The 28,000-nt window shown below is 46.1% G+C and overlaps 1 protein-coding gene across 5 annotated transcripts; it reads left to right on the top strand.

Moving 5' to 3' along the window:
• Nucleotides 1–27,983, top strand: tcf3b (transcription factor 3b). Of its 5 annotated transcripts, none has more exons than XM_060067614.1 (21): nt 1–561; nt 3,294–3,393; nt 6,000–6,072; nt 11,567–11,640; nt 12,508–12,580; nt 13,256–13,296; nt 13,517–13,637; nt 13,885–13,931; nt 17,757–17,853; nt 17,976–18,070; nt 18,580–18,673; nt 18,959–19,014; nt 19,115–19,190; nt 19,520–19,581; nt 19,691–19,870; nt 20,303–20,414; nt 20,723–20,876; nt 21,717–21,779; nt 22,369–22,604; nt 22,997–23,145; nt 24,251–27,983. In XM_060067614.1, exons 2-20 carry the CDS (start codon nt 3,316–3,318, stop codon nt 23,137–23,139), a joined length of 1,875 nt encoding a protein of 624 aa, XP_059923597.1. In that variant the 5' UTR covers nt 1–561; nt 3,294–3,315; the 3' UTR covers nt 23,140–23,145; nt 24,251–27,983. The 5 variants fall into 5 exon arrangements, with proteins under 5 accessions (XP_059923597.1, XP_059923595.1, XP_059923598.1 ...); XM_060067612.1 differs by having other exon boundaries at nt 17,973–18,070; XM_060067613.1 differs by having other exon boundaries at nt 3–561; nt 17,973–18,070; nt 19,694–19,870.
• The last annotated feature ends 17 nt before the right edge of the window (nt 27,984–28,000 follow it).

Genomic DNA, 28,000 nt, shown 5'->3' with positions numbered 1-28,000 from the left:
CCAGGCTACGGCTAACTTTCTTGCTATAACCTTCCGCTGGTTGACTTAGTGCCCAAGCGCGTTTCTATTTTGAGGTGTGCCGTGCGAATTAAGAATTCCTATCTTAAACGTAGGAATATTATATCTATTTTTCTCCTGGAAGTAGCCGAATACACATTTTCCGTATGTTATAGCGTGTCTAGTGAACGGCATTTGAAATTGGACACCGCTGGCTTTGAGGCCCTCGCTCTGGTGCGGAAGGATACGTGGTTGCGTCTGACAATGTGGACGGAGGTGGTGAAGATGTCTGCGAGAAGAATGAAATCATCTCAATTGTAACAACAAAAAGGAAGACGCGAGATTAGTAAATATAATAGATTTGTTTGCACACAGACTTGTTCCGTTGTGTCCAACACGTGGCAGTGGGACGAGAAGCGGGCTGTCGGGGGCATCAAGAAGACATTACTGTGATCCGAGGTGTTTCATGCACTGAGGTCGAAATTCTCTTGAAGTTTTATGTTTTTTCCCCCTGCGAGTCTGCTTTTCTTTTTCTGTTGGATATCACACATCTAAAGAGAAAAGGTAAAACAATCATTTTGCAACCCTTTACGTGTGAAGTAGCCATTGATTTTTTTGAGTGTTTCGTTGCCATTTATTTTGACGCCTGCGAGAAAACTTTTGGGAATGTGTGTTTTAAAGCGGGGGATGTAAGTTAGTGTCTCGTTCGAGGAGCCCCAGTGTGTGGTGGTCTCCATCGACCGCGGACCCGGAGCAAATCACTCCTTTGTCCTGCTAAAGACTCCTCTAACACCGGTCCAAACCGAGCCCCGCTCCGCTGCTGGCCGTGCGTCTCCCGCACTAGCCTAGCTTGCTACACAATGTATAGAAACAAGCCCAACGTTGCGTTAGATTAACCATTAGTCCGTTATTTTTTCATAAAAAAACTTTAAAATATGCACTTGTTTTAAGATGTGACTGCAAACAAACGGGTTCTTTAACACGTAACATGGCCTTTTAAAACTGTCCTCTATGGAAGTGTCTGGCCACTGGCTAGACTTTTATTTTATTGCACATTTGGCAGGAAATTCCTCATGCCCCAACCCCCACCATCTCCACTGAACTCTCTTAATGCACAACTTAGACCCCGAACAGAGACAGCCCCACGACATGCAGCATCGTTTAAAAACCTGCACTTATACCCTGCCACACCTCTGGGTTTTACACATTTGTTTAAAGTGATGTGGGCACCGTTTGATAGTGTCACCATGACACATAAATGGGGGATAGTGCAGTAAGCATCACTATCTGGACATCAAGCTGGACTAATCCACAACTCATGTCCCAATATTTACATTTAAATGGACTGCTAAACATGTGGTCAGTGATGGAGGGACACGTTTAGAAACGGAGCTTCGGGTGATTTTACATCAATGTCTTTGTGCTAGCTCGATTTTTTTCTTTTAGCAACTGTTGATTAGCCCCATGTACCGCTGAGGAGGGCATGGACAGCCTGCTGCCATTGTTACAACTGTAATAACACCTCAGAGACACTTTTTAACACACTGTCCATTCATTGTCCCCGCTTATTTGTATTTATTTTATTTATCTTTTTTGACTGGGCAGAGGACAACTATCAGCCAAACCCATGCTCCATTCGCTTTTCAATTTACAAACTTGCAGCAAATTCACCGATTAGGCCAGTGATAAGATTTGCCCCAAATTCCCAAGATGAGATAATAAAGTCACTTCTGTGTGTCTTATTGGAGGCACAGCTTCCTTTGTGGAAGGTGCGTTGCCCTTTATGTTTTAAAGGAGTGACATGGGCTACCTTCTTCGATATCCCTCTAAACGTCCACACATGACGTTTGTTCATTCACACGATATTTCAAACATGATATTTTAACTGATAGATCCTTCCCGATTTTTTTGAGATTGAGGCTTTGGCCTGATTTTGTGTCCTCTATCGTCTACTTTAGACTTAAGTATGGAAATGCAATTTAAGTCCCACTCCTAGACTATTTATACACTTGGGGCTATACGTTTTGTTTGCCCACTTCATGCCCTGTCTCAAGGTTAGATAAATTCCCAGAGCACCATGCCCAAGCTAGACTGACCTGCACTAAGAGCCTAAGAAACGCATGTAATTTCGTGTGCCTCGTTTATGGAGAATTACATTTTATTAAAAAAAAACACAAGCGTCACAAACAACATTACCGCTAAACTCGAAAATTGAGAGGGTTTGATTTATTTACGTGAACATTTTTTTACCAACGATCATTTGTGGTAATGCTAGCACACAGAGAGAGACTGTAAAAGCACACCACCTGTTGGTGTCCGAGGGCCTTTATGCCTCCGTTCACTTCCATTCAGTGAGAGGCAGGCAGAGCCACACTGCTCAGCATCAGAGAGCTGCCCCGGGCTCTCGTTTGGAATGCAAAACACAGGGTAAATCCAGTGTTCACACTTCCTGTGTCATTTGACAAGATTCCGTCAGAGTTGACATATGGTAATTTAGGAATAAAGTGTTTGCATACAGTCATCATTTCTGCCTCTCATCACCCCATTTCCTTGGGCTAACAATAGTTCCAATTATGTATGTAATTGTGAATGTATTGCCTTCTTTTTTTTTTGTCTCGTAGATTATGACTGACGTTAAGTTGTGTTATTTGCCTGGAACGCAAACATTAAGACACCTTTTTAAGTGATTGCCTAGCGTTTTGACTACAGGCAGTGTATTAATCTCTTCTTGTCAGTTTGTTTTCCACACAACCTTTTTGAAAGGCTATGTTTTAGTGGGATCAGCATGTTGGGTAGACATGCAAAAATAAATGTCAATGCTCAAATGTCTATTTTCCAGTGCTGTTCTGTTGTCCAAGCAATACTGATTCAGGCCTTGTATTAGACGAAGTTTGTAATGCAGTGATTCATAATTATTTTATAGTGCATGGTCTCAAAAATGAATGTCATTTGTGTAGGCATGGTGTTGATAATGCTGGTTTAAAATGTTACGGTTTAAAGAGCATTTGTAAATTTTGGAAACAAATCTGGGATCTAGTAGCTTTTAACCACGGCCATAATTCTGTAATGGCATAAACTAATGGCATACAAAAACAGATCTTCTACATGGCCAATCTCAGTCAAAACCTTTTTTTTTTTTTCTAGGACATGCTCATGATGCTTGATATCTGCAGTATTGTGCTACTCATTTTTTTTTTTCCTTTCAAGACACATTAACTTGTGTGTTTTTATTTAATTTATTTATTTTTTGTCGCTAGTTCCATTAAAAAAACGGTATCTGCAAATCTCTCTCGTAGGGTTTATTAGAGACTAAAGGGCATGACCGAGAAGCAGCAGCACAGAATGGCTGCAGTTGGGACAGACAAGGAACTCAACGACCTCCTGGATTTCAGTGCGGTAAGAGAGCGGGCTGAGAGTGGCCTGGGTGCTCTGGGTGGCATTGGGTGGGGGGGGGGGATGAGGCTATAGGGTAGAGGCAGAGGAGGGCACAGCCAATGGTCTAGTCATTGTTGGGAGGTGGGCTGGCGGTCAAAGAAACCTTAAAATAACGGGACACATTTCCAGTCAGTTTAATTGATCAATTTTAACAACAGATAATTACACAAGCTTGGCAATGAGTAATGCCATCAATTTGGTTGTATAATGATATGAAGCATGGATAATGGTTTAATCTTGCTGGCTGATCATAGTACATTTATGGACAGAAAAATCTGTATTTTAGGTGTATTGGTTAAATTGATGATATTTGGCTTGAACAAAATCCCTTACATTTGGCAATATATAGTGCCCACTCAAGCTTGGGGTGATGAACAAAATGATATACCATTATCATTTTGCGCCTATCGATCAGAATGACATGGAATTCATGTTTTAGTATATTCAGCAGTATGTTATCACTAGAACTATTTGAGAATGTATCATTGGTGATTTGGATATCATCACCCATTAGGTAGACTTTATTTTTTAGAGGTTTCATCTCATTCAGAATCCTGGCTCAGCCTTTAAGGAACAAACAATCTATACAGCTCAGCATGAGAAGGATCAAACTCCCAATACTTAACTATCTCTCTAATCCAAATCATCAATATTTAATTAATATAGACCAACTCTTGATCTCCCGCTGATCGTCGGATAGTGCATGAGATTATAGAGAAATGCATGCGTGTTCGCAAAGATTGTAGAGAAATGGAACTTTATTATTGACTCAATGCAAATATAGGCCTTCTAATCTCGGTCCATATTTAGTACAGTTAGCCCGTCGATAAGAATATAAACAAACAAAAGAGCAAGTGGAAAACACAGGACGCTAGAACTCGTTTTCTGTGTTGCTTTTGTTCATTCCTTTTTTTTACGTTGGTCCGTTTGTTTGTTTTTTTGGTCCTTTTTTCGGAGGGTGGCTCGGTTCAATTGAGGCGGAACAACTCGTAAAAAAAAATACTGAAAAGCGTGTAAATGTGATCTACCCTTAGGAGATAAATTTCTTTTGTTTCTTTTTGTTTTTCTTTCCATGTTTTTCTTTGGCTTATTCTCCCCTGCTAAACCCAGTTTGATGGTGGATGATTATCTCTGAGATGCCCTTCGTTGTACTCTCCAGATATCCTCTCCAGAGCAGTCCTGGGTTGCATTCACTGTCTGTCTTTTTATTTACCTCTGTTTTCATTTGTTTCTAAAGCCTTTGTTGAGCTCATTGACATCCACGTCTCCCAGGCCCGAAGGAGCCTAGTCAGGGTTTTCTCTCTAATGGTGTGTTTTGAATAAATTGAATGGCTTGGCAAGACAAAATAGTCCTTTATGGATAATTATTGCATACGTGGAACCGATCTCTAATTCTAAGCCATGAATCCCAATGAAGGAATTGTTTGTCAGCAGAGTCGAAGGCCTCCGAGACTTTAGTGTTGTTACAAAAGTCTTAAATGCAATACATCTAAGCCTGATGGTGTGTATGTGTGTGTGTGTGTGTGTGTGTGTGTGTGGCTGGGGACACTCCGCCACTCGTCAACATTTAATCTAGTGTTCAGGCTATGGCTGTCACCGTAGTTCTTTTTATACTGGTGAAGGAAACCTGCTAGTCGTTTTGGCCACACTTAAACTAAGCGTCACAATTCTCCATCCAAAACCAGGGCCCACGGAAAACAGTTTGCAGGAGGTGCTCGTTTTTAGTTCCTTTGGAGCAGGGAATGGTGTGTGTGTGTGTGTGTGTGTGTGTGGGGGGGGGGGGGTCCTTAGATTGATCAGCTGCCAATTTGTATCAGCAGCTGTGAAGTTTAAACGTGACATTGATAAATGAGTGAGAAAGGTAGCACTGCTCCAACAAATGGTCTTTTCTTTGAGTACTGAAATGGTAGCTAGTCGGAGAGGCCTATTATTATTAGTAGCATTATTATTATCATATTTTTTATTACTTGGCACATAAATGGTCAAAACCAAAATGAGTGGGATACTTCCAAAATTATTTGTTGAAGGGTTTCAAAAAATGATAACAATAAACATAAATTAGTGTTGGGTTTAGCGAGGCAGACTTTACTATTTTAATAATCTCACACTGGTGTCTGTAATATTGTTCCTGTTTTGGTGCATTGGTTTGTGGTATACATAATAAGACTTAAACCTTGCAGTTTGTGGCAATATTTTAGTTATCCCTGCAAGCATTTAGAAGTAGATTGTAAACGATATATGGGCTAATTAATATGCTGTTTAAAAAAAAAGAAGCATGTGAGAAATTGTAACCTGATGTTCATTGATCAATGCATGTACTTTTGAAGAATATTCAATATGAAGTAGTCATTGTCTGTTGTGTTATTATAAATCTCACATTTACTTTGATGTCTGTAATGTTTCATCATAGGAGAGAAAGCCATCACTGGTTATTTCCATGTGACTTGTATTGACGTTGCATAGAAATAACCACAAAAGAATGTGATCTCGCATACTAGTAAAAATAGGATGTGTGAAGGGTGTCTTGCTGTGCTTTGTTACTCAGCGTGGCTCTCCTTCTCTCGTAGATGTTTGCTCCTCCTGTGGCCAATGGCAAGAACCGCCCCATCACCCTCGCTAGCAGTCAGTTTGGCGGATCAGGTGAGCTCATACAAATCATGCTTTTCTCTTAACGTTGCCTCTCTGCAAACTTCAGATGAGCAGTTCTACATGCTACATTGTAACCGAACATCCTTACTGTATCGCCTTCGCCAGCGATTGATTGTTTCTTTCTTCGTATTCTAAGTCCTTTGGATAAAAGCGTCTGCTAAATGCCCTAAATGTAAATGTTCATTCTATGTGTGTACACGCTGATATACTTCACAATCAAGGTACGTTTATTATAGTGTGAATGCACGGTTCTTGTCGTCCATCCTTAAAATGATGTCTACTTTATGCTGGATAAGCGTTGTCAAATGCATTTTAGGATAAATATATTTGGGAAGCCTAAGCCTTTATTTTACCTTTGGGATAACCTTTGTGGTTTGGACATTGTGGACATTTCACTTCTCTGTTAGCGTGCAACAGCCTGCTCTTGCTCTATATGTTATAAAGAGGGAGATCATTTACATTATTTGGTAATGGCAAACCGGATACACGCTTTGGGATACAATGTCTTCCAAACTCCGTTAGAAGTAAGAAAATGTTTATTAAAATAAAATAGGATGCTAAAATAATAGGGGGGCTGTTGGAGTTGTTTTCTCATATAAATATTTCAGGTGTTGGGGGGGGGGGGGGGGGGTTTACACATTTTTCAATTAAAACTCACTTTTGTCCCAATAGATTTTTCTTTCTTTCTTTTTTTTCCCTTTTTTCTTTTTTTCTTTTTTCCACTGAGCCATTTCAAAGTGTAAAATGGCTGCCAGTTTCCTCCTTCACAACACCTGAAACCTGCGAGTGAGCCCTCGCTCTCTGCTGAATGTTATTAGTAAGTCGGGGTTGCGGCGTTCCCCTGTCACCCTGCCAACCTGCCGCGTGAAAGAGAGTCACACTCCCCAGAGTGCGAACTCAGCCACTGAGGAACAAAGGCAAAAAAAGAGGAGGGAGGGGGTGGCTTGTGGACTTGAAACGACCCCCCCCCCCCCTCCTTCGCTCCCGCCCCCACCACCACCACCTCCTCCCCCTCGGCCTGAAGTGTAAACCCCCCCCCCCCCCCCCCCAGCACGGCACAGGGCTCTCCCCCCACTGATCTGCAGGAAATGGCTCTAGTCTGAGACAATGCCCCCCGCCCCCCCAGCCTCTAAACCAGCCCAGCATGCGGCGAGTGTCCGGAGAGAGGCACAGGGCGGCTGAATGGGGGGGATAAGCCCTGGAAGGCCGGATTCGGTTTGTTTCTATTACAGCGGGCAATTACTTAGCAGCAAGGAGTTAATTCCTGTGCCACCCCCCCCCCCCCCCCCCCTTCCCCAAAAGTCCTAAAGTGTGCCCCTTGGTCATTGACACCCATTTGAATGCGATACTTGAGGCTGTCACATTTAACTCCAGGGAACTCCAGGTATCCCTTAATAGCACTTGAGAGTAAAAGTGCAAACATCTACACAACTCCGCGCCTGGAAAGTCCTGTAGATGCCGGGTATCATGACACCGTACACCGCCTGCGTACAGGGTGGAAGTCTGGCCACCGGTGTGTTGAGCTGTTTGGGTTACCAGGAAGTGTGTCCGAGTGACCGCATCTTTGGACCGTACAGTGTGGAGTTATGTGTGTGCGTGTGTTTATATCTCACACACACACACACACACACACGCACACACACGCACACCAGCTGTAGCTGTAGGAACCCCTACACACACTCGACGCGAGCAAATGTAAAGGCCGGCGCGTCCCCTCCCCCCCCCCCCCTCTTTTGGTGATGTCACGGCGGCGGCGGCGGCTTGTTTACCGCGGCATCCGGCAGCGCGGGAACGGGCGGCCCGCGGCCCAGCGGTCCACCGGACCCCCTCTATTCAACAACACAAAAGTGCTCGGAGGGGGGCTAATTGCATTAGTCGTGCTTCTTCCCCCAGCCAGAGCGTTGGTAGGGGGCGGGAGACGGAGCTGGGTGTTGTGGGTGAGGCAGGGGGAGAGGGGAGGCAGGGGGAGAGGGGAGGGAGGCAGAGGAGGAAGGGGCGGCTGTGCGATCCACAGCAAAGGTAGTTTGTGTGTGAGAGGGAGGGACGGAGGGAGAGGGGGAGAGAGGGGGAGAGAGGTGGAGAGAGGGGGAGAGAGGTGGAAGCTGAAAGAACCAGAACCCACAAGCCTTGGAGCAGGCGTTCTCTCTGTCACCTCTGCAGCTGCTGACCAGACCCCCCCCCCCCTCCCCCGCCCGCCACTACCACCAAATACACACAAACACACACACACACAGACACACATGTGTTTTCCACCAGACTTTAGGAAACTGGTTGGGGGAGGGGGGACACCGACTTCACTGGTGGCAACACTTCAATCTTCAATGGTGCACTTTGAAAGCATTAGCATTGAAGAAGAATCCAGGGTTTGCAAGCGAGAACCCGGGCTAGGGATACATATCTATATATTTTTTTTAAGGTGTAAACATGATATAGCGTTTTGTTTAAAAAAAATAATATGTGCATAAAAAAAGAGTGGGCTTAATTTGGGCTGTCTTGAAAATGTACGACAACGGGCCTGCGTCCGCACAACCACAGTAAACAACATTGTGAGTTTACACATGTGGCCTCTCTCACCCTCCGGTTCCTCTTTTGAACTCGCGCACATTCTTTCTCTCTCCTTCGCCCTCTCCCCTTACACACATACATACACACACGCATACACATGCACAATAGCACACGCACACACACGCACAATAGCACGGACACGCACACACACTAGCACACACAGAGTATTGTTCCCCAGGAATTACACTGTGCATTAGTGTATAGCAGCTGTAACAGCCTAAGCCCCGAGATTGAAGACACAAGAAGGATTTTTGGCTTTGCTCTTAAAGTAAATTAGATGTTTCCAGTGCTTGTAACTTGTGGAGGCTTTTGTGGCTTAGAATAAGAATATTCTTCTGGGCTTACACTCAATAGTATTTGCCTCGCTTTGTAGCATCACTGCAGGCTTGCTCACAGTCACACCTCCTCGGCTGGTTTCTCAGTCTTAACGCATGGATGCAGACAGAAATACATGCATACATTCATACATCCAGAGATCCTCTTATAGGCATTTAGCCGTTCACGTTGATAACGTCTCTCGCTAATTGCGCCATGTGTCAGAGGTGAGGTTTAATCGAGAATGTAGAAAAATGCAATAGTCTGAGAAAACCCATTTGGCCACACCTGCGTCTGTCGGGACGGTGGCGTTTTTATTTTTTTTGTGTAACGACGCTTTATTTTTAGTAATAAACAGAATTAATTGCCGTGTTCCTTTCCGATGACACCGGTGCTAAGTCACATGACGACGGACCAGAACCGGACCAGCAGAGAGATCTAATAAACGAGGAGATGCTCTGAGGTTGTCTGCTCGCCGCTGTCCTCTCTCGTCGTCGCAGGGTGCTGGCCTGCCATTGGCTGGCTCGGCTTCAGTGTCTTCTCCACAGTTCTCCACCTTGTTTTAATTGCCTCGAGTTAATTACTCCACTAAGTGTGAAACTATGTTGTCAGACTTCTGCTGCACTACTGCTCCCTCTCTCGCACGCGCTCTGGTTCTCCCCCCGCTCGCGTCTCCTTCCCCTTTGTTTCTGCTCCCCTGCTGGCCCGTAGGGGGGGGGGGGGTTCTGGAGGAGGTGGTGGGTTGTGTGTGGAAAACAACATTGCACATGAGCAGAGCTTATAGACGCAATAACGTGTAACCGGAGATGTACGAAACCGTCGTATCAAACGCAAAAAACGTCCTCCGTCGCGATTGATCGGAATGTTTCTCGCCCCCGAACAGATTTTTGTACGTCCAGAAGGTTTTTTTTACTCGTGGTACGCACTGTAGGTTAACGGCTACCAACCAGGAAATGCCCTACTGGTTACTACTGGTCCTACTGGTGACAGAGGAAAACGTGACGGTGATATCGGAGGGCTTATCATCAAACGTTGAGATGGCTTTGTGTGGGTTGGGATCTCCTTGAGGAAGACCGCCCTTCCTTCCTCACGCCAACGGATCACATCTCTGTCCGCGGCGGCGTCTGCACGCCCCGAGTGGCCGTCACCTTTATGCAGAGGTGTGTCCGTCACGCGCGTCCCGTCGCGTTGGAGGCGACGCTTTATTTGCGGCACGGCCACACGGCAGCGCGCGCTGACAGTGAGTGAGCGGGGCTGATCTTCTGAGGTCCCCCTCCCTCGCTCCGCCCCCCCCCCCCTTCCCCCCCCGATTCTCCACGCCATTGGCATCAGCTCCATAGATCACGGCTGTCGCAGCATGTGTAGGTGCTTGCACCGCTCTGTTAGTCTCATCACTCATTCGCACTCGTCAGCCAGGCTGCTGATCTCGCCCAGACCTCTCTTGCACTCCCTCGCCCACCCTCTCCCCCCCCCCCCCCCCCCTCTCTCTCTCCCTCCCCCTTCTCCTTTCTCCTCATTTCTCTCACTCTTGAGTCTTCTCTCTCGTTCCATCCTCTCTCTCTCTCTCGCGCTCTCTCTCTCCCCCTCCCTCCCTCCCTCCCTCCCTCCCTCCCTCTCGCTCTCACGCTCTCACACATTTTTTTAATTAGGCAAAAATCAAAGGCAAAATATGAATATTCATAAGGAAACCACATTAATATGCACAATTATGCAAATCAGTATGCAATTAAGCCTTGTGTCTCCAGAGAGCCTGGATGGCATTAGCGCATAAGACTGGGAGAGGGGATGATGGGGGTATTTTGGAGTTTTCTGCTCCACCAATCTTTTGGAGGTTTTTATTTTTTTTCCGCCACTTCACATTGGTCCTTTGTTTACTTTAAACATATCAGTACCTGGTAGTTCTTAAAGCCTAATTTAGATTCTAAACATATTTATGTGCGCCTTTGTCTGTAATTGAGCTGCGGGTTGGCTGGATGAATGAGATAAAATTGCAGTTCAGGTGAGGACACATTATATGTGATTATGTTTCATTTTGAAGAAGATAAAAGGACATCTTCTGCTCTGACGTAAGCGCCCACTGGGAAGGCGGCATTCAGTAAAAACACACATTTATGGATTTATTTCTCTTAATTATATATTTTTTTTTTATGCGTTTAATGCGTTTTTAAACTATTCAGAACGGGCAAATGCTTACAAAAAATGTATTACAATTATTATTTTGATCATAATGAGTATAATAATTATATCGTCTTATCTGTTGCCTTTTACATGCTCACCCAACCTAGGTCTTGCGATCTCTACCGGTTTATAACATAATAATTAATTTAAATCATAATTAACAAATTAAATGTTGATATAATCTGTGGATTTTCTTCCCATTTCATTCTGTGTTTTAAGCACGACATTGTTGCGCTGGGTGTAACCTGTTTTATCATGCATTATTAAGCCTGTGATCAAGAGAAGGGTTCATTGCTACCTGGTTCTCCTGCCTCTCAGTGCTAACGCCGTGCCTCCACCATATGATCCAAAGAGGGGTTCATTGCTGCCCCTGGTTGTACCCCTGGTTCTCCTGCCTCTAACGCCTTGTCTTCCATCTCTTCCTCAGCTCTCGATGAGCGCAGCAGCTCTGGGTCCTGGGCCTCGGCAGAACAGAACAGCCCCTCCTTCAACCAGGGACGGGTAAGCGCTATGCACACATACATGCGCGCGCATACACTCACACACTCACACACGCGTATGTATATATATGCTCATACAAGCACGAGCGCATACTCACACAGGCGTACACACGCATGCACAGGATCCTGGTGGCAGTTGCTATTTTTATCCGATCATCAATACCTGATGTCACGGTGAAATCTCTCTCTCGCTCTCTCACTCTCGCTCGCTCGCCATCTCTGTCATATTTCACAAATGTGTCATCTGACGGAGGGATCACTTGGCCAGAGCTCGCTCTCTCTCCCCGTCTCTCTCTCTCTCTCTCTCTCCCCGTCTCTGTGTGTCTCTCTCTCTCCGTCTCTGTGTGTGTGTGTCAACCATCACAACAGCTTAGTATTTTGGCGTGCCGCGTGCCAGTTATAATTTGGAGCGGCAGATCTACCTCCATCTATAATGGCTTTGGCGTCGGCTCTGTGTATTGGCACACGGTTTGCTAGCCCCAGTACCGCAATGGAAGCCCATCGATAATTGCAGCCTCACATCCGCCGAACTGTCTTGGCACAACTCTGTGTAAATACAAGAACCAGGGGGGGGGGGGGGGGAATAAATGCAGCAGACTTTGATTACCACAAGTTGATAATTAAGAATGTCGGCGTTTGAATCCCCCGAGTTGAAGCAGATATCTTGTTGGCATGGATGCCCTTGGTTGCTGTGTGAATCAGTGTGTGTGTGTTGGGAGGGGGGTGTTCTGCAGAGTTAAACAGTAGAAAAACCAAAAGGCGGCAGGCTGGGTTTGATGTGTTTTGGGTTTTGTTCAGGTGTGTCTTTGTTTGTGTGCGCATGTGTTTTTATTTAAACCAAAGGTGTGTTTTGTGATGGTTCCTACAGAGCTATGGAGAAGGACCCCACTACAGTGAGCATGACAGCCTGTCCTCCCCCTTCCTCAGTGCAGGAATCGCAGGTATGAGCCAAACTCACTCCAAAGTGGCCAATATTATCATTGAAATCTATTTCCTACACTAGCAAACGAATAGCTGCCGCCATCATAATGTTACAGTAAAGTCATCCAAATGTGAAAATTAGTTATTTATTTCTAGTGGTTAATTATTATTTTTTTTTTTAACTAATCCAAGTTGTATTAAAATAGTTGCATACTATTATTCTGCAGTGGTGCTGGCTGTTTTTTCACATATCCGTTATGACCGCTAAATTGTTATCTGGGCAGCGAAGTGTGTGTGTGTGTGTGTGTGTGTGTGTGTGTGTGTGTGTGTGTGTGTGTGTGTGTGTGTGTGTGTGTGTGTGTGTGTGTGTGTGTGTGTGTGTGTGTGTGTGTGTGTGTGTGTGTGTGTGTGTGTGTGTGTGTGTGTGTTGATTCGTTGAATGTTGGAGATGTTAGGCTACTGGAGCAGAAAGACTCCCCAGGGTTTAGTCTGGCAGGCGGCCTCATGCAGCTGAGCGTACGAGAAAAAAAAACTAGATTTGGGGGGGGGGGGGGGGGTATATATCTGGACTTTTTGTACTTTCGAAAACCTACTTTTAATTTGTTCCATCACACACCATTGCATCCCGCGTGTCTGCACGGCCCAGTGTCTTAGTGGGGTATTCATTCAGACTATCGTGGTTCTCCCTCTCGCAGGGAAAAATGAGAGGCCTCCATACAGCTCCTTCGGCGGCCCGGTGAGTCCCAGTCCTTCCTGCTGCTCAAACCTGTCATTCTGAACATTCGTTAGGAGTAAAAAAAAAAATTAAATAAAAGTGGTTTCTCACTTCTCTTTTCATGTGAAACTATTTGAATGTGTGGTCTCTTGTTTCAGTATTTTTTCTCTTTTTTAGTTTTGAGTGTTGGTTCCCATACCCATGACCGTATTCTCACCCCCTCCTCCCTGTCCCCTTCCAGCCTGGCTTCCTCCCCAGTGACATCGCCATGCCCAACCCAGAGGCAATGTCCCCCTCTGGCCTCAAGTTCTACCCCTCGTACCCCACCAACCCCAGACGAAGACCCCCAGATGGCAGCATAGGTGAGAAGCAGCTTCCCACTCCTTCCCAGTACAACGCACACGGCCTTGCATAGAGAGCTGAAAAACCAAGCGGAAATGTAGATTCATTAGCTAGTATTCAGAGGCACTGCAGCCAACCAAGTAACCCAGGTGTCACATTTGAAAGCGGGCACTTTATGAAGTCACTGTGGTGACATTACAAGACTTGGTCTGAAGCTGATGTCTGTGGTCTGAACCCTAGTCTCTGTGCCTCCTGTTTCACATGCAGACACCCAGCCGAAGAAGATCCGGAAACCCCCTGGCCTGCCATCCTCGGTAAGAACCTGTTCACCCTCCGCCGTCTCGCCCCTTTTCTATTTCTCTTCTCTGTGTCCTCTCGCCGCGAGACGCTGCACTCCGGCGCCGTCAGCCTGAGCGGGTCGCACGACAGTCGGGTTTGAGGGCCCGTCTGCATCGTCGGACTCTAGTCAGACGAACCCGGCTAGCTGTCGGCTCCCGGTCGGCTCTCCGTGAGCCGAAACTCTGCCGCCGTTTCCATGTCGGCGCTCCGTGTGAAGTGGCGCCGGGGTTACGCGGAGTCTCACGTTGACAGGAGGGGGAGCCCGTGAAGGACTCGAGTCAGGTGTGGAGAAGAGAAGAAGTTAGCGTACGAACGGTGTGAGCGGAGGTGCTGCGGTCGGGATGGGGGGGGGGGGGTTCAGACCAGGGGGGGGGGGGGGGGGTAACTCCAGGGAGTCGGCGAAACGGGGGATCTTGTAATCTGTCGGTTTAGCATTGCTCAACGCGCCGTCTCTCTCTCGGGGACAGCAGAATTCCTACCAGCTCACTGGAGATTATGATGGAATACGAGCAGCAAATGGAGGAAGCGCTTCCAGATTAATAGCCCATGTGATTGATTTTTATTCGATTTTCCAAGGCTATTTAGATAACAATAATGGTTCATTTGTTATTGTTATCGAGCTATTGTTATTAATTATTATAATAACCCTTTCCTGAATTGTTTCTCTTTATTTGCTGTATTGAAATACAGCCGAGGGAATGCAAGGCATGCAATCTAATGTTTTGCAAATGCATGTCGTTTTCAGTCAATCTTCTCTCGATTGCCATAGAAACCGACTAACAAGCACAGCAGAAATGTGTGATAATGTTGATTCTTTAAGAACTATGTTTGAAATCCCTTGAGCAGCTGACATGTACACGTTCTCACGAAACCTTATTTATCTCCAGAGTGTCGGGTGCCTGTGCAGTAGCAACAGGGCTACAGATGGGCGCGGTACGCCACAACCACTGCCTTAGCCTCCAGGGAATCGTCAATAACAAATACAGGCGTCACACGTGCATCTTCTGTCGCCCAGACCAAGTTTTAGGCCCAAGTCACACCGACGCTCGGGTTTCAAGACCCCCATAAACCCAGCACTCTGTCCAAACACGGCCATGCCCCTCCTGATAAGTGTCTGGGACGAGAGGTTGACACGGTGTATCTCCGTGTTAAACTAACAGTCTGTCACCTGTTGGTTGTGTGTGTGTGTGTGTCTCTCTGTGGCGCTTGTGATGTGGTACAAAGTGACGCTCCTTTCTCTTTAATGCTTTTTTTTTTATTAACATGGACACCCGCACTGTGCAACATTTCCCCGCAGTGTTTATGATTGTGCATGAACCCTTACCACTACTCTTCATCTCCCCCCCCCCCCCCCCTCCTCCTCCTCCTCCTCCTCCTCCTACACTCAAGCACATTGCCATCCCCCTTCCCTTTCACCCCACGCCTCACCACATGATAGTCCGGGTGGGCCGGGTGGGCTCCCCCTGGGACTGACCCAGTTGTGGGGCGCAGGCTCATGAGGCCTGTGAAGGCAGCGTCTGAGCTCAGATTAATGACTGCTGATGATGATGATCGTGTGGTCTCCCCTCCCCCCCCCCCCCCCCCCTGCTGCCTCACTATATCCTCCCCACCCCCAAAGCCTCGTACACACACACACACACACACACACACACACACACACACACACACACACACAGACACACAGACACACAGACACACACACACACACAGAGAGAGAGAGAGAGACTGTGTGTGTGACTGTTTTATGTTTCCTGTTTACTAGTCTGAAACCATTGAATTGAGAACTATAGCCGGCATGCTTGCCAAAAGACTTGGGAAATACCCGTATTAATTGAGTGGCGAGATATGTTGCTTAAACAAACGCACAGTTTCCCCGCTCTGGTCCGGTATAAACTTGGCTTCCGCCATGGTAATGAACTGTTTGTCCCTCCATGTTAAAGCTCCTTTCCTATCCTCTCAGAAACTGCCTGACCTCTCTAATCCACTAATACCTGTCCACCAGATCACCCCCTCTCTCAACTCCCAAAGCCACAAACAAACGGCTAAAGAAACTAATCTCCTGACCACTTGTTGCCTATTGTGTACAAAAACCCATTTTCAAATCTTCCCTTTCCGCCGACGCTAGTCCCCTCTGAGTCTCCGTCCCTGTCTTCATAACCCATGTTTATTGCCAACTGTTGGGATCTTTGCGCGGTCATAACCCGAATTGCATTAACCCCCTATTAGCAGAGGATTTTACCCTAGAAATCCCCTCTCTTCCTGCGAATACAATTACCCGGCAGCAGCAGTGACTGCCAGGTCCTACGCTCTGGTCTGCGGCGGTATAGGAGCCGGCTGTATTGTTCTCTACGAGCGGAGCAACGCAAAGCCTTTTGTTGAATGAAGCCGTCTCCATCATGTTTTGTCCTGAATTAACCACCATTATTTTCTTAAATCCCCCGTTTCCTTCACACTCCCCTGGCCGTATCGAGCTTTGTTTAAGACATTTTGGAATACCTTCATCTGTCCCCCACAACACCCCCCTGTATCTCACCGAGCATTTCATAAATCATCAGGGCTTACACGCACACGCACACACTCGAACACGCACGGCTTTCGTGCCATCCCCAAACCACTGCAAGCTCGTTTCTCTCTCCCTCTCCCCCTCTCTCTCTCTCTCTTTGCCTCTTTCATTTCTCTTTCTCTCTCTCCCCCTCTCTCTCTGTGACTGGATCCCAGCCCCCATCTCTCTCTCTCTCTCTGTCTCTCTCTCCCTCTCTATCGCTCTCCCTCCCTCTCTCCTCTCCCTTCCTTAGCCCAGCTGCCTGTGGAGTTGGACGTGGTCCAGGAACAGGCAGATGGCTCTGTAATTAGAAGTGCATCTCTCCATTCCCTTTCCACTTCTCCCTGTTAAATCAAATTACAGAAAAAAATCCCTTTTCTGGATTAGCATTCTTTGCAGCATAGCCTTCGTTTCTCTCGTCTTCCTCTCTGTCGCTCTCTTCCGCTCCTTCTCTCCCTTTTCTGGTACTTGGGCGAGGAAGTGATGGCGCAGGCTTTGGTGCGTCTGCCTGTATGGATGGATGGAGGGAGCACATCAAGTGTATTGTCACTTCAAGCACAGCATCAGCCCTCTCTCTATAGAATTGCATACGGTCGGCTTAATGGACGCCATGAGAGGCAAATATAAAATGCTCCATTTCATTAAAAGCAGATTGTGCATCCACACTGTGCGCACATTAAAAACAAAGGAACCCTGCAAAGGTGCGGTTGATGCCGTATGAACAGCGAGCCTGGAGGTGTGTGTGTGTGTGTGTGTGTGTGTGTGTGTGTGTGTGTGTGTGTGTGTGTGTGTGTGTGTGTGTGTGTGTGTGTGTGTGTGTGTGTGTGTGTGTGTGTGTGTGTGTGTGTGTGTGTGTGTGTGTGTGTGTGTGTGTGGCGCTCTAGCAGGGTGTCTATAGGGAGGAGGTGTGTAGCGGGCAGTGCGAGTGCGATGCCACTGGGCCCCTGGGAGCAGGAGGAAGCTCTCACTGTGTTTTGGGATTTGAGCCGTGGCCGTGCCCAGCATGCAATGGCCACGGTGCTCCCCTTCACAGGCAAGCAGCCGACCTGCCTGCCGCGCTGGCAGACTCCCCCTCGCCACCTAGTGGCCACTCGGAGCCACTGCAGAGAGATTGCTTTTCGGTCTTACCGTTTCACTACTTTTGTGTTTCCCCCTTCGTCAAAGCTCTCGGTTTCTGCGGGAGACATGTTTCAGGTTGGGTTTGGAGTCATGCAATGTGTCGGGGATGGAAAATTGAACGACGATGTTTGATGTGCAGGTATACGCTTCCACATCTGGCGAGGAGTATTCCAGGGACAATGAGTACCACGGAGCGAAGCCTGGATCCGTCTATCCCGGATCCTTTTACATGCAAGGTAACGTAGCCCGGATAATGTACAGGAACGCCGGAGGTCCTCTGTGACGTTTGGGTGCAGACGTGGTTCTTTCTGTCTTTTTTTTTTTTTTTTAATCTCGGCTATCGTTCCTCCTCCAGAAGACTGGTCATCTTCCGGCTACTCAGCGATGCTGGGGAACTCTCCTCACATCGGACAGCCGGGCTCCTTCTCGTCCATCAATCCCCAGGACAGGATGGTGAGTGGCGCACCTGGCTCTCAGTCCCGGTCTGACCCCAGTGTCTTCCTATGTCCTGCCAGGCGCCAGGTCAATACACCCCAAGGTTTCTGCTCTACAGCAGAAACTAATGAAATCTGCCCGGTAACGGCATCTGCTGTTTTTTTGGTTAAGTAATAGTCGCCATGTTTTTGCGAGACATTTTACCCTTTTAATTTTGACATTTTTGGGTTATACATTTTGATGCTGTTTTTTTTTTATTTTGTTTTATTTTTAATTGTACTTTTATCAGCGTTTCTTTCGAGGAATTGTGCTACTTAAGCGGTTTGTTTTCTCATGTACCTCCTCGGCAAGCTCTTTTCCCGAAAACGCTCGGTAAATCAAGTTTAGCATTGGTCTGTTAGCATCAGGGCCATCCCTCATCGAGATGGATGTAGGTCACAATGTTTAATCTTCTGTGAGCGCTTTTGCCCAACGCAGCTGCTTGTATCCTTCTCCAGAAGCGTCACCCCCTGCCTCTGTCCCCACAGAACTATCCCCTGCATGGCAGCGAGGTCAACGGCTTTCATTCAGTCCCCACCACCTACAGCCACACCGCCACCCTCAACGGGGACGGCATCATGGGTGAGGCCACCACCGTGGTTCCATCACTCGGAAGGAACCATCGTACTACTGATGATTCGTTATTTGGATTGTTCCTCTTTGTCGACTTTCAATCAATCGATTTATTATTATTTTAAAGTGCAGTCTCGCCATCGAAATGGCCTCGGAACACTTCTCGATTAAAAAAAAAAAAAAAGTGTGATTTTAGATGCTTGTATTATTTGTCTGCTCTGCGTTATTGTTGCGTTGTGAGGTTATCTCTTTGTATTGCGCGTTAACGCGTGTGATCTTTGTTTTTCCCCGTAGCACCCAGACAACCGGTCAACAGTTCGGGCGATGAGATCGGGAAGGCTCTTGCCTCTGTACGTTTAAGCAGACAAACGTCTCCTCCTATCCCATTTGGTTTTTGTGAAACCCGATTTTATTTTTCATTGTGTTTTATTGGATTCCTTCAATGTTCAGATCTACCCTTCGGACCAACACAGTAACAACTTCTCCTCTGCTCCTTCCACTCCTGGTTCTCCTCAGGGCATCACAGGTACAGTCACGTTGAATAAGCATGCGCCCCGTACATTGTTCTTTAATCATTTGGACTGTATCAACCAATGGATGGATTATCATTTATCTGTCAATTTGGCCGTGGGATAAAATCGTGTAAATTAGCTGATCATTTTAAGCTTTGTTTGATGAATCAATACGTCTACAAATGTCCTCTTTTATGTTTTGGTCCCTTTGTTTAAGGTGATTTAGTATACATCCTTGACAAAGGAGCAGTGGCACTTTCTCAGGAAGTTCACTAGCGCCACCTGCTGTTGGACTTGAGCACGGCGGTGGTGAATTCACCTCCTTCCTCTGTTGTCGTTTCAGGAGCTCAGTCCCAATGGCAGAGGCCGTCCACACCCAATTATGAGGGGCAGCCGCATTCAATGGTACGCCCACACTCTCCTCATCCGTCCCCATGTGGCACGATGGTTAAAAAACCACAACCTGGATATACATTGTGATTGTATCTGATTTTTGTGTTTCCGTCCACGGAAGCAGAACAAAATCGAAGACCGCTTGGAGGAGGCCATCCACGTCCTGCGCAGCCACGCGGTGGGGGCGTCCGACATGCACAACCTGTTGAACGCCGTGTCTTCCGTACACAACGGCCTGGGGGGCCTGTCTCCGGCCTTCTCCAACGCCGGCCTGCCCCTGGGCAGCAGACACCCCGCCATGGTCAGTCCCCGACCCGGACCCCCTAGCACTGAGGGCCAGGCTCCAGTTCTGGGTTCAATCCCCAGTGTCCCGCAATCTTGAGCAAGAGGCTGAACCCCTTGAATTGATTTGTTTCCGTCTGGGTCCGTGTTTCAACGGCTTTCTGTTGGATCGAGGATCACGTTTTGCTTTATGTTTTTGACGGTACATGTCACAGGCAATATTGGTAAATGTTTATTAATGTTATAGTTTACTTGGTTGCCTGTGACGTAATGACTAATAACATTCAAGGCATTCATAGTAATAACTATAGTTATAACTGTAATGAATAGTTATAACACATGTTGGTCCTGAGGCTGAGCGGGTAGAGCCACTGATGGAGACGACGTGTCGATGTGACGCATCGTGGGACTGACCCCTCGCCCGTCTCTCTCTCCTCCTCCTCCTCCCCAGGGGGCCAATCACCACGAGGAGCCCAGCGGCCTGCCCCCCAGCAGCGCACTGCTGCACAGCCACCACGCCTCCGGAGCCCCGCAGACAGCCGGCCCCCCAGAGGCCTTCTCCTGTGAGTCCCCCCGCACAGCGTGCGCCCCAGGCAGCTCCCCCCCCCCCCCCCCCCCCCCCATTCAAGCCGCCCCCCCCCATACGTAACATTGCGTTCTGTTGTATGGTCCTCGGGAATAATAATTAAGACATTTGAATTATGTTATTCGTACGCCAACGTCTCAAGAACAACAATGGTGACCAAGCTGGGGTCGTGTCTGGAGAGACGCCCGGGAGCAGTGTCATCCCTCCCCTGGAAGCCTGACCCCTCCGTGTCCTGACCCCTGAACCCTGACTGTCCCCCCCCCCCCCCCCTTCTCCCCCGCTCAGCTCTCCCAGGCTCGGTGGCCCGCTCCACACACTCCTCCAGCAGCGGCGACATCAAACGCGAGGACAACAACAAGGAGGACGACGACAACTCGTCCAACGCGGACAAGTCGGAGGAGGAGAAGAAGGAGGCCCAGAAGTTGGCTCACACCAGGAGGTAGGGAGGCCGCCTTCCCAACCGCACGCATGCGGCGGAACTTTGAAAAAGGCAATACAGGCGCCGAGGCTTCTGACGTTGTTAGAGGAGCCTGTCGCTGATGTACAATATAATAATGACCTGGGATGCAGTCCTCTTTCATTGTTCTGTTCAGTCTCTCGCTTTGCAGAGGCTAAACTCAATTTATTTACTCTCTGTGACCTTTCTGAAGTGCCACCGCAGGCACTGTATAGTTTTTAAAATTAGTATTCGTCTTCGAGTTGCTGTAAGATCAACCCCCCCCCTTGGGAGCAGCTATTCAGGGGTTCTCTTATAGAATCACTGCTAAACGACTTTTCGCAATATTCCTGGAGGGATGAATCAATAATTTAGCGAGAGGACACACAATTATAGCCCTTCTATCTGCCCTTTTGCATTCAGAATGCCTCACCTAGACTTTGCAGTTCAAGAAAGAGTCGGGAGGGAAAGCAATTCTACGGTAACGTCGGAAAACAATAACACAATGGAGACGATCATGAAGCGCATCGCAAACCACGCGTGTATACAGTACAATATCAGACACGCATGCGGGAGCACTGGTATTACTTGTGAATCGATGTTAGACGATATTTAACAAAGTAAACGTTTTATTACCTGTATTATTCTGTAAGCATCTCTCAAAAGAAGTCTTCCCTGCATGAGGGGATGGAGTAAGGAAGATGCCGTCGGCTATGGGACAGCGTTCAGATCTGTGGTCTATGTGTGCATCTGTGTTCTCCTCTCTCATTTCCCGGTGGTAGCTCAGGCTATGCTAGGTATTTTAACCCTGTCAACACCCCCTTCCCCTTGTCCCGTTTTCAGAAAGGAGGTGTTGGCCCTCCAGATCCTCTCTGGCCTTTCAGACCAGAATGATCATGATGATGAGTAAGTCGCTCTAGGAGAACATCCAGTTCATGTGCTTCATGTGTTTCAGACTGTAAATGAGAAGAGCACATGTTTAAAAGGTGCAGGTGCCAGGGGACAGCATTGCGCTGCAGAGTCTATAAGGAAAAAAAAAACAGGACGATTTTAGAAATCGACGCAACCAAATCTTAGACTTGCTGTGTTCAAAAACATGTGGCGCTTCCTAGATTGTGTGGTTTACCTGGAGGAACTAATGTTCCCCTTCCTAATGGGAGATACAGAAGTAAAAGAAAACTGCTGCTGTTAGGCCATTTAGCAACACAGTAGTGCCCAGGGCCCTCGGATGTCTTTCATTCTTCATGTCGGGTGGAACATGCTCTCGGTGCCTATGGTGAGGAAACCATGGATCCTCCAGCACCGAGTTCACCTGTTGGTTTTCAATCTCCTGCGATGGACAGAGCGTCAGACTAACTCTGACCTGGCGGGGGGATGGTACATTCGTATCATCCGGTTACAAGAGCAAACCGCAACAACACCCAAAAAATACAAGACGGCTTTTTGAAAAGGTTTGCCTAATCCTGTGCTTGTCTCTTCCTCCCCTCCCCGACAGTCTCGAGGACGAGGACGACGAAGACCTCCCCCCCGAGGTGAAGATGGAGCGGGAGAAGGAGCGACGGGTGGCCAACAACGCCCGCGAGCGCTTGCGGGTCCGGGACATCAACGAGGCGTTCAAGGAGCTGGGCCGCATGTGCCAGCTGCACCTCAGCAACGACAAACCTCAGACTAAGCTGCTGATACTACACCAGGCGGTCAACGTGATACTCAACCTGGAGCAGCAGGTCCGAGGTCAGTGGGGGAGGGGGGGCGACCAATCGAGTTGTTTGTCTAAAGGATAAGAATGATAAAGGAAATGTATTCAGTAAAAATTGTGTGCGTGTGTGTGTGTGTGATTAACAAAAGGACGCATACACATATTCAAGTATTCATATACACGCATTCGTAAACGAAAAGTTTAATAAAAATATATAATTAAATAAGAAAAGTGAAAGTAACCTTTTTCCCCGACATATCCTACACCTGAAACATGAGAAATAAAAAAATAAATATAATAATTAAATAAGGAAAGTGAAAGTAACCTTTTTCCCCGACATATCCTACCCCTGAAACATGAGTCGTTCATACAAGTGCAGGAGGTGTTGCTGTCATTCCTGGTACTAATCTGACTCGTTGTTCCCCAGAACGCAACCTCAACCCGAAGGCGGCGTGTCTGAAGCGGCGCGAGGAGGAGAAGGTCTCCGGCGTGGTCGGGGAGGGGGGCATGCAGCTCTCGGGCCACCCCGGCCTGGGGGGGGACGGCCACAACCCCGTCAGCCACATGTAACACCAGGTGGGTGCAGGGCCAGGCAGCAGGGCGGGGCCTTAAAGGGCTGCTCGATTATGAAAAAAAAAAAATCATAATCACGATTATTTATTTGGTCAATATTGAAATCTCGATTATTCAAACTATACTTTTTTTGTTTGAAAACATGAACGGTATTTATTCAGTATGTCTCTCTCAAAAACCAAAATGGTACAAAAAATTATGTTTTAATCAAAAATAATGTTCAGATATGTATCAAACTGATCTGCACTTTCTATAAAACATTAAAAAAAAATCTCAAAAAAATAAGTGTTAATTTTGTGATGTACGACGCTAAAATCGAGATCTAAATTAAATTAATCGCTCAGCCCGAGCTCCTTTCATTCAGGGCGTTTAGCAGACGCTTTTTCTAAAGCCACATACATTAAGTACATTCTTCAGAAGAATCTAAACAATATATCGCTGTCGGTACAGTACGGATGTTGATAGAACCAAGTGCCAAACACTAACAATCACGAGGCTAACCCATTCCCCGTACACAACAAAGGATAGGATAAGACAAACGATACACAAATACTACACAATGCTGAGTCTATTTCTAAGTGCCAGGACGCTCAACATACAATGAGGGGGATGGGAGGGTGGCTATTCCTCCCATTTAGAGTCTAGATGAACTCCGAACAAGAGAGCCTTGAAGTGAGATCTTAAGACCTGGACCCGTTCTCCGTGGACGACCCACAGGGCGGGCGTTATGGAACACACTTATCACCTTGATCATCTGGGTTTTTACCCCACATCAATTAATATCACCATATTCCTCTGGATTGGAGGGTCACTACATTGCTGAGGGGCTAAATAGACATTATAAGTATTATATCTGGCTAAAACTAGGTCCTTTCACTCTAACGTTCGAAACTTCAATTTTGCATATTAGTATAGGCGAGTCTTCATTCATTAATTTACTGCATTAAACTTGGTTTTACATGAAGCTATCCAAGTTTAGTGACGTACCAGACCACTAAAAATTATCAGATGGAATTATGCCCCGACTCGACAACCCTTTTTTTCTATTTCCTCCGATGTGGTTGGCTTCACCCGAGGTTTAAGTATGTTTTTGTTCTTGTTTCCACAGATCTGGTGGGACTCACCTGGCTCTCAGAGGATGTGGCCTTAACTGATTCTTCCACCCCACTCTTCTCCTCCTCCAGTGTGTGTAGATATGGATGTGATTGTGTTTTGTTATTTTTTCGGTTTCAAAATGCACACACAAACACACACACACACACACACACACACACACTAGTACACACACGCACACTGCCAAAACTGACAGCCTATTTCGTCGCCACACTCTCGATCATGACCACCAGCTTAAATGTGAAGAACTTTCAGCCTTTAATTTGTTTTTTTTTATACATGTTAAGAATATGTTTTTGTTCCTTTTCGTTTTGACTTTTGTTGGATTTTCTTCCACAACCTGATGGAGTGTCAGAGTACTTAATGTCCTGCCACAAACCTGGGACTTCATACACTGCCGAGAGGTATTCTGGTAAAGGAAAAAGAGAACTGACAAAAGACAAATTTGGTCATGGATTTGTGCCTAATTGTTACATGTTTTCTATAAGACATTTAAGCAAATTGCTTTACGTGTGGAGAAACTTTGTTGTAAGGGATTGCTTGTGTGTGTGAGCAATTATTTTTAATGTGGTATGTCCTTCCCAGCGTGATGGTACAGTCTTACATATGTTATGTAACCAAGCCCAGGGCTGATGTCGAATTGTCATACATTCTGTTGATATATATATATATTATTTTCCTATTTCCTTGCTTGTAAGAGTTTTGGAGCAGTGCACCAATGTTGCAAGGGAATGATCAAATGATTTGACAATTGAAAAGAAAAAGACAAACTCTTGTGGACGGCGAGAACACACTGACCCATACAATTAGTGTGTGTGTGTGTGTGCGTGTGTGCCCCGAGACCCTGACCTGTCCCATGAAACCGTTGGAAAGAGAGGGCATCACTCTCCAAGCTCATCCATAGTGGGTCGATTCAGTTGCCCACCAAGCCCGTTCTCATCGATTGAACATCAACTCTATTGTGACTTCAGTTCTCCTTCGTTGGCGCAGGAGGAAATGCTGCTTTATTTATTAAAGCATGGGTGGACAAAGACGAAGCACAGTTGTAAATATTAGACTTAAGATTATGGGTGTACGCGTGCAGTGCATTTCCGTTCCTGCGATGCTGGTGTAAACCATACGCGAGAGACCCGCGCCTCACCGAGTGATCAGTCACAGTCGCTGTTACTTAATCGTGACGTGGTTTTCCAGAAGATGCCAGCAGACAATTTGTGTCTCTTGATTGACATTCTAAATAACCTGAGAGCAATCTAGGTTGCTTTGATTAAGAAATGTAATCGGCCCTACAGTTGTAGTAGCAGATAACACTAGATACTTTATTTTCTAAAAAAAAAAGAATAAAAAAAAGAGCATTCCCAGTTGGCCCCTCCCCCTTGGACCTAAGTACGTTGCTCCGTCGTCGGACTGAGACGAGATCGGTGTGTTCATTCACCTCCTCTATACATGAATCGGATATTTCACTTACACGTCGGGCAAAATTAAATATATATATATAAGAATATATATTTTTTTGTTAGTCTATACACTTTAGATTTCTAAATATCAAATGGCAATATTAGTCAGAGGTTTAGAGTGTACTGTAGGAGAGTTGAGTGGTGAGGGGATATTTGAGATTTAGTTGAATTTGAAAGTGAATTCAGCCGTCTTTCTCAGCTCAGCCTAAACGACAGAGACCCCCAGATCACATTGGGAAGGAAGTCAGATATAGCGCTATAATCCGTTTATAAACGTTTTCCCGCCATGAATTGATCCTCTAAAAGTGATGAAATGGTCCGGAAAAAAAAATATTTTCCATGGTTTGAGTTAAGGGAATTTCTAAGAAGATGTATTCGAAGTTACTCAGATGATTTTCTTTCTTGTCCTTTTTGGGAGGGTGCGGGTGGAGTGCGTGCCGCTGTCCTCACAGTGATCTCTGAGTGAGGCACCGTGAGGCTTTTTGCGTGAAGGGATTTTTATTTTATTTCATCCCCCCCCTACTCCCTTACAGTAAATATGCAACTGGTTTGTGAATGTAGCTGCCATTCAAATGTGGGTCGCCTCCATTTTCACATCATATTCCTTGGGGTTTGTGAGTCCAGTATCATTTTCATATCATTTAAATAGTTTTCTTGTGTTCACACTCTGGTTGCCGCCGTGGTGCAGCTTGCTTCAGCATTCTGTGTGTTTCTTTTGGAGGCCGTCATCGGTGTGAGAGTGTAAGATAGAAGATGATATGGAGATCAAAAACAGTGTTATTGATTGTGATACCTTCCCCATTTCACGTGGTGAATGATCTCGACGAAAATGTTTATACCGACTGAAGGCGGAGTAGCCTTCTTGTGTGTCCAGTTATCATAGTATTGTTGAAAGATCTAAGTTGAAAATTGTAGAAAAGGAGACGATGAAAAAAAAAAAAATGACTTATACAAATCAATAGTGTGGCCTTTTTCATTCTCGAGACTTAAGATGTCATGATGGGAGAGTGATACCTTATCAGTGCCTGAACTTGTATTTTCATTTAAAACCGTTTTTTTTTTGTAAACCATATCATTTCATTTATCATGGGAGATCTGAGAGGTACCTGTCCGTCCCCCCACCCCCCCCACCCCTTTTTTTCTTTCAGGAAGAAGTCTACATGTTATATACAGACCATTTCCTTCAATGTATCTAGTTAAACAAATAAATGAAGTGTAGTGCTTGTTTAGTTTTTATTCCTCTCTTAATTATTCAACTGGATTACGACCATATTGTCCAAACTGCTGTTTGAGTTAAGTTTGTGGATGCAGGTTATACTTTAATTTTATATTTTCTTCCCCCTGACTGCACCATATTGCCAAACCACTCAGCACTACTGGTTTCCAGAGACTCTGGTGTCAAGCACTCCTTCTGTTTCATGCACAATGGCGTGTCGGCGTGTGCGCGGCCTCTGCGTCGTGCCTTGGCCAACTGGATTGCATACTTTTTGTTTTTAGTAACTATCACCAATTTTTCCCTGAATATCACGGTGCAAGTAAACCACAGTAATGTGCATTATTATATTGACTGACCGTACCTTTAATCTGACGCCACTCTTTTAGGACTTTTTGCCAGAGACTTCTTTCAAAAGGTTGTTTTTGAGGTGATGTTATTTGACAAGATTATAGGCGTTTTAGACATGACTATATTTCTGTTCCTGAGGAAAAGATCTCATGCCATTTAGTATTCTGTGAACATCCCCAGGGCCACGACATTCAGCATTCGGGCTGTATTCTCACTCATCGGATGGGGCCAAATACAAGGGGTTGTATTACCGTTTTATACCAAGTCTTGACATGTGCTGATGAAAAATGCTTTGTTGACAGGCCCTTACTTTGCTACAATAAGGTGTTAGTATGAATTTATTTCAACCCCCGCCCTCCCCATTATTATTTTGTCATGTATTTGTTGAACTAAAAAGGGAGAGGGAGATTGATTGATTTATAAGTGTTGAGAAAAAGTAGATCCACAGCTACGGAACAGACATCTTACTTAAACGGAGTGAGGACGACTTCATGACTGCTGCAGTGTCCTCAGAGTGCCTCCAATCCCAGTCTCCTTTTCTTATTTTGTTTATATATTATATATAAAGTAGTTGAACTGTCCTGTATATAACAGTAATGTAGCAATAAATGTGCCATTTTTAATAACAGAACTATACATTTTCCAATGTCTGGCTTTTGAATCTTGTATACATAAAAAGAAAATAAAGGAAAACATTGTAATAAAGGGTTTATTGTAGTTCAAAAAT

The sequence above is a fragment of the Gadus macrocephalus genome, chromosome 12, assembly GCF_031168955.1.
Source record: "Gadus macrocephalus chromosome 12, ASM3116895v1".
NCBI classification, from domain to species: Eukaryota; Metazoa; Chordata; class Actinopteri; order Gadiformes; family Gadidae; genus Gadus; species Gadus macrocephalus.
The sequence above is the reverse complement of the archived record's forward strand: the minus strand, read 5'-3'. Positions and strand labels throughout refer to the sequence as shown.

What these genes read in the sequence shown, in the direction of transcription:
- tcf3b (XM_060067612.1), top strand. Translation starts at nt 3,316, where the DNA reads ATGACCGAGAAGCAGCAGCACAGAATGGCTGCAGTTGGGACAGACAAG. An exon ending in ACCTCCTGGATTTCAGTGCG is followed by an intron (nt 3,394 to 5,999) that starts GTAAGAGAGCGG and finishes CTTCTCTCGTAG; the next exon opens with ATGTTTGCTCCTCCTGTGGC. An exon ending in ACCCCCAGATGGCAGCATAG is followed by an intron (nt 13,638 to 13,884) that starts GTGAGAAGCAGC and finishes TTTCACATGCAG; the next exon opens with ACACCCAGCCGAAGAAGATC.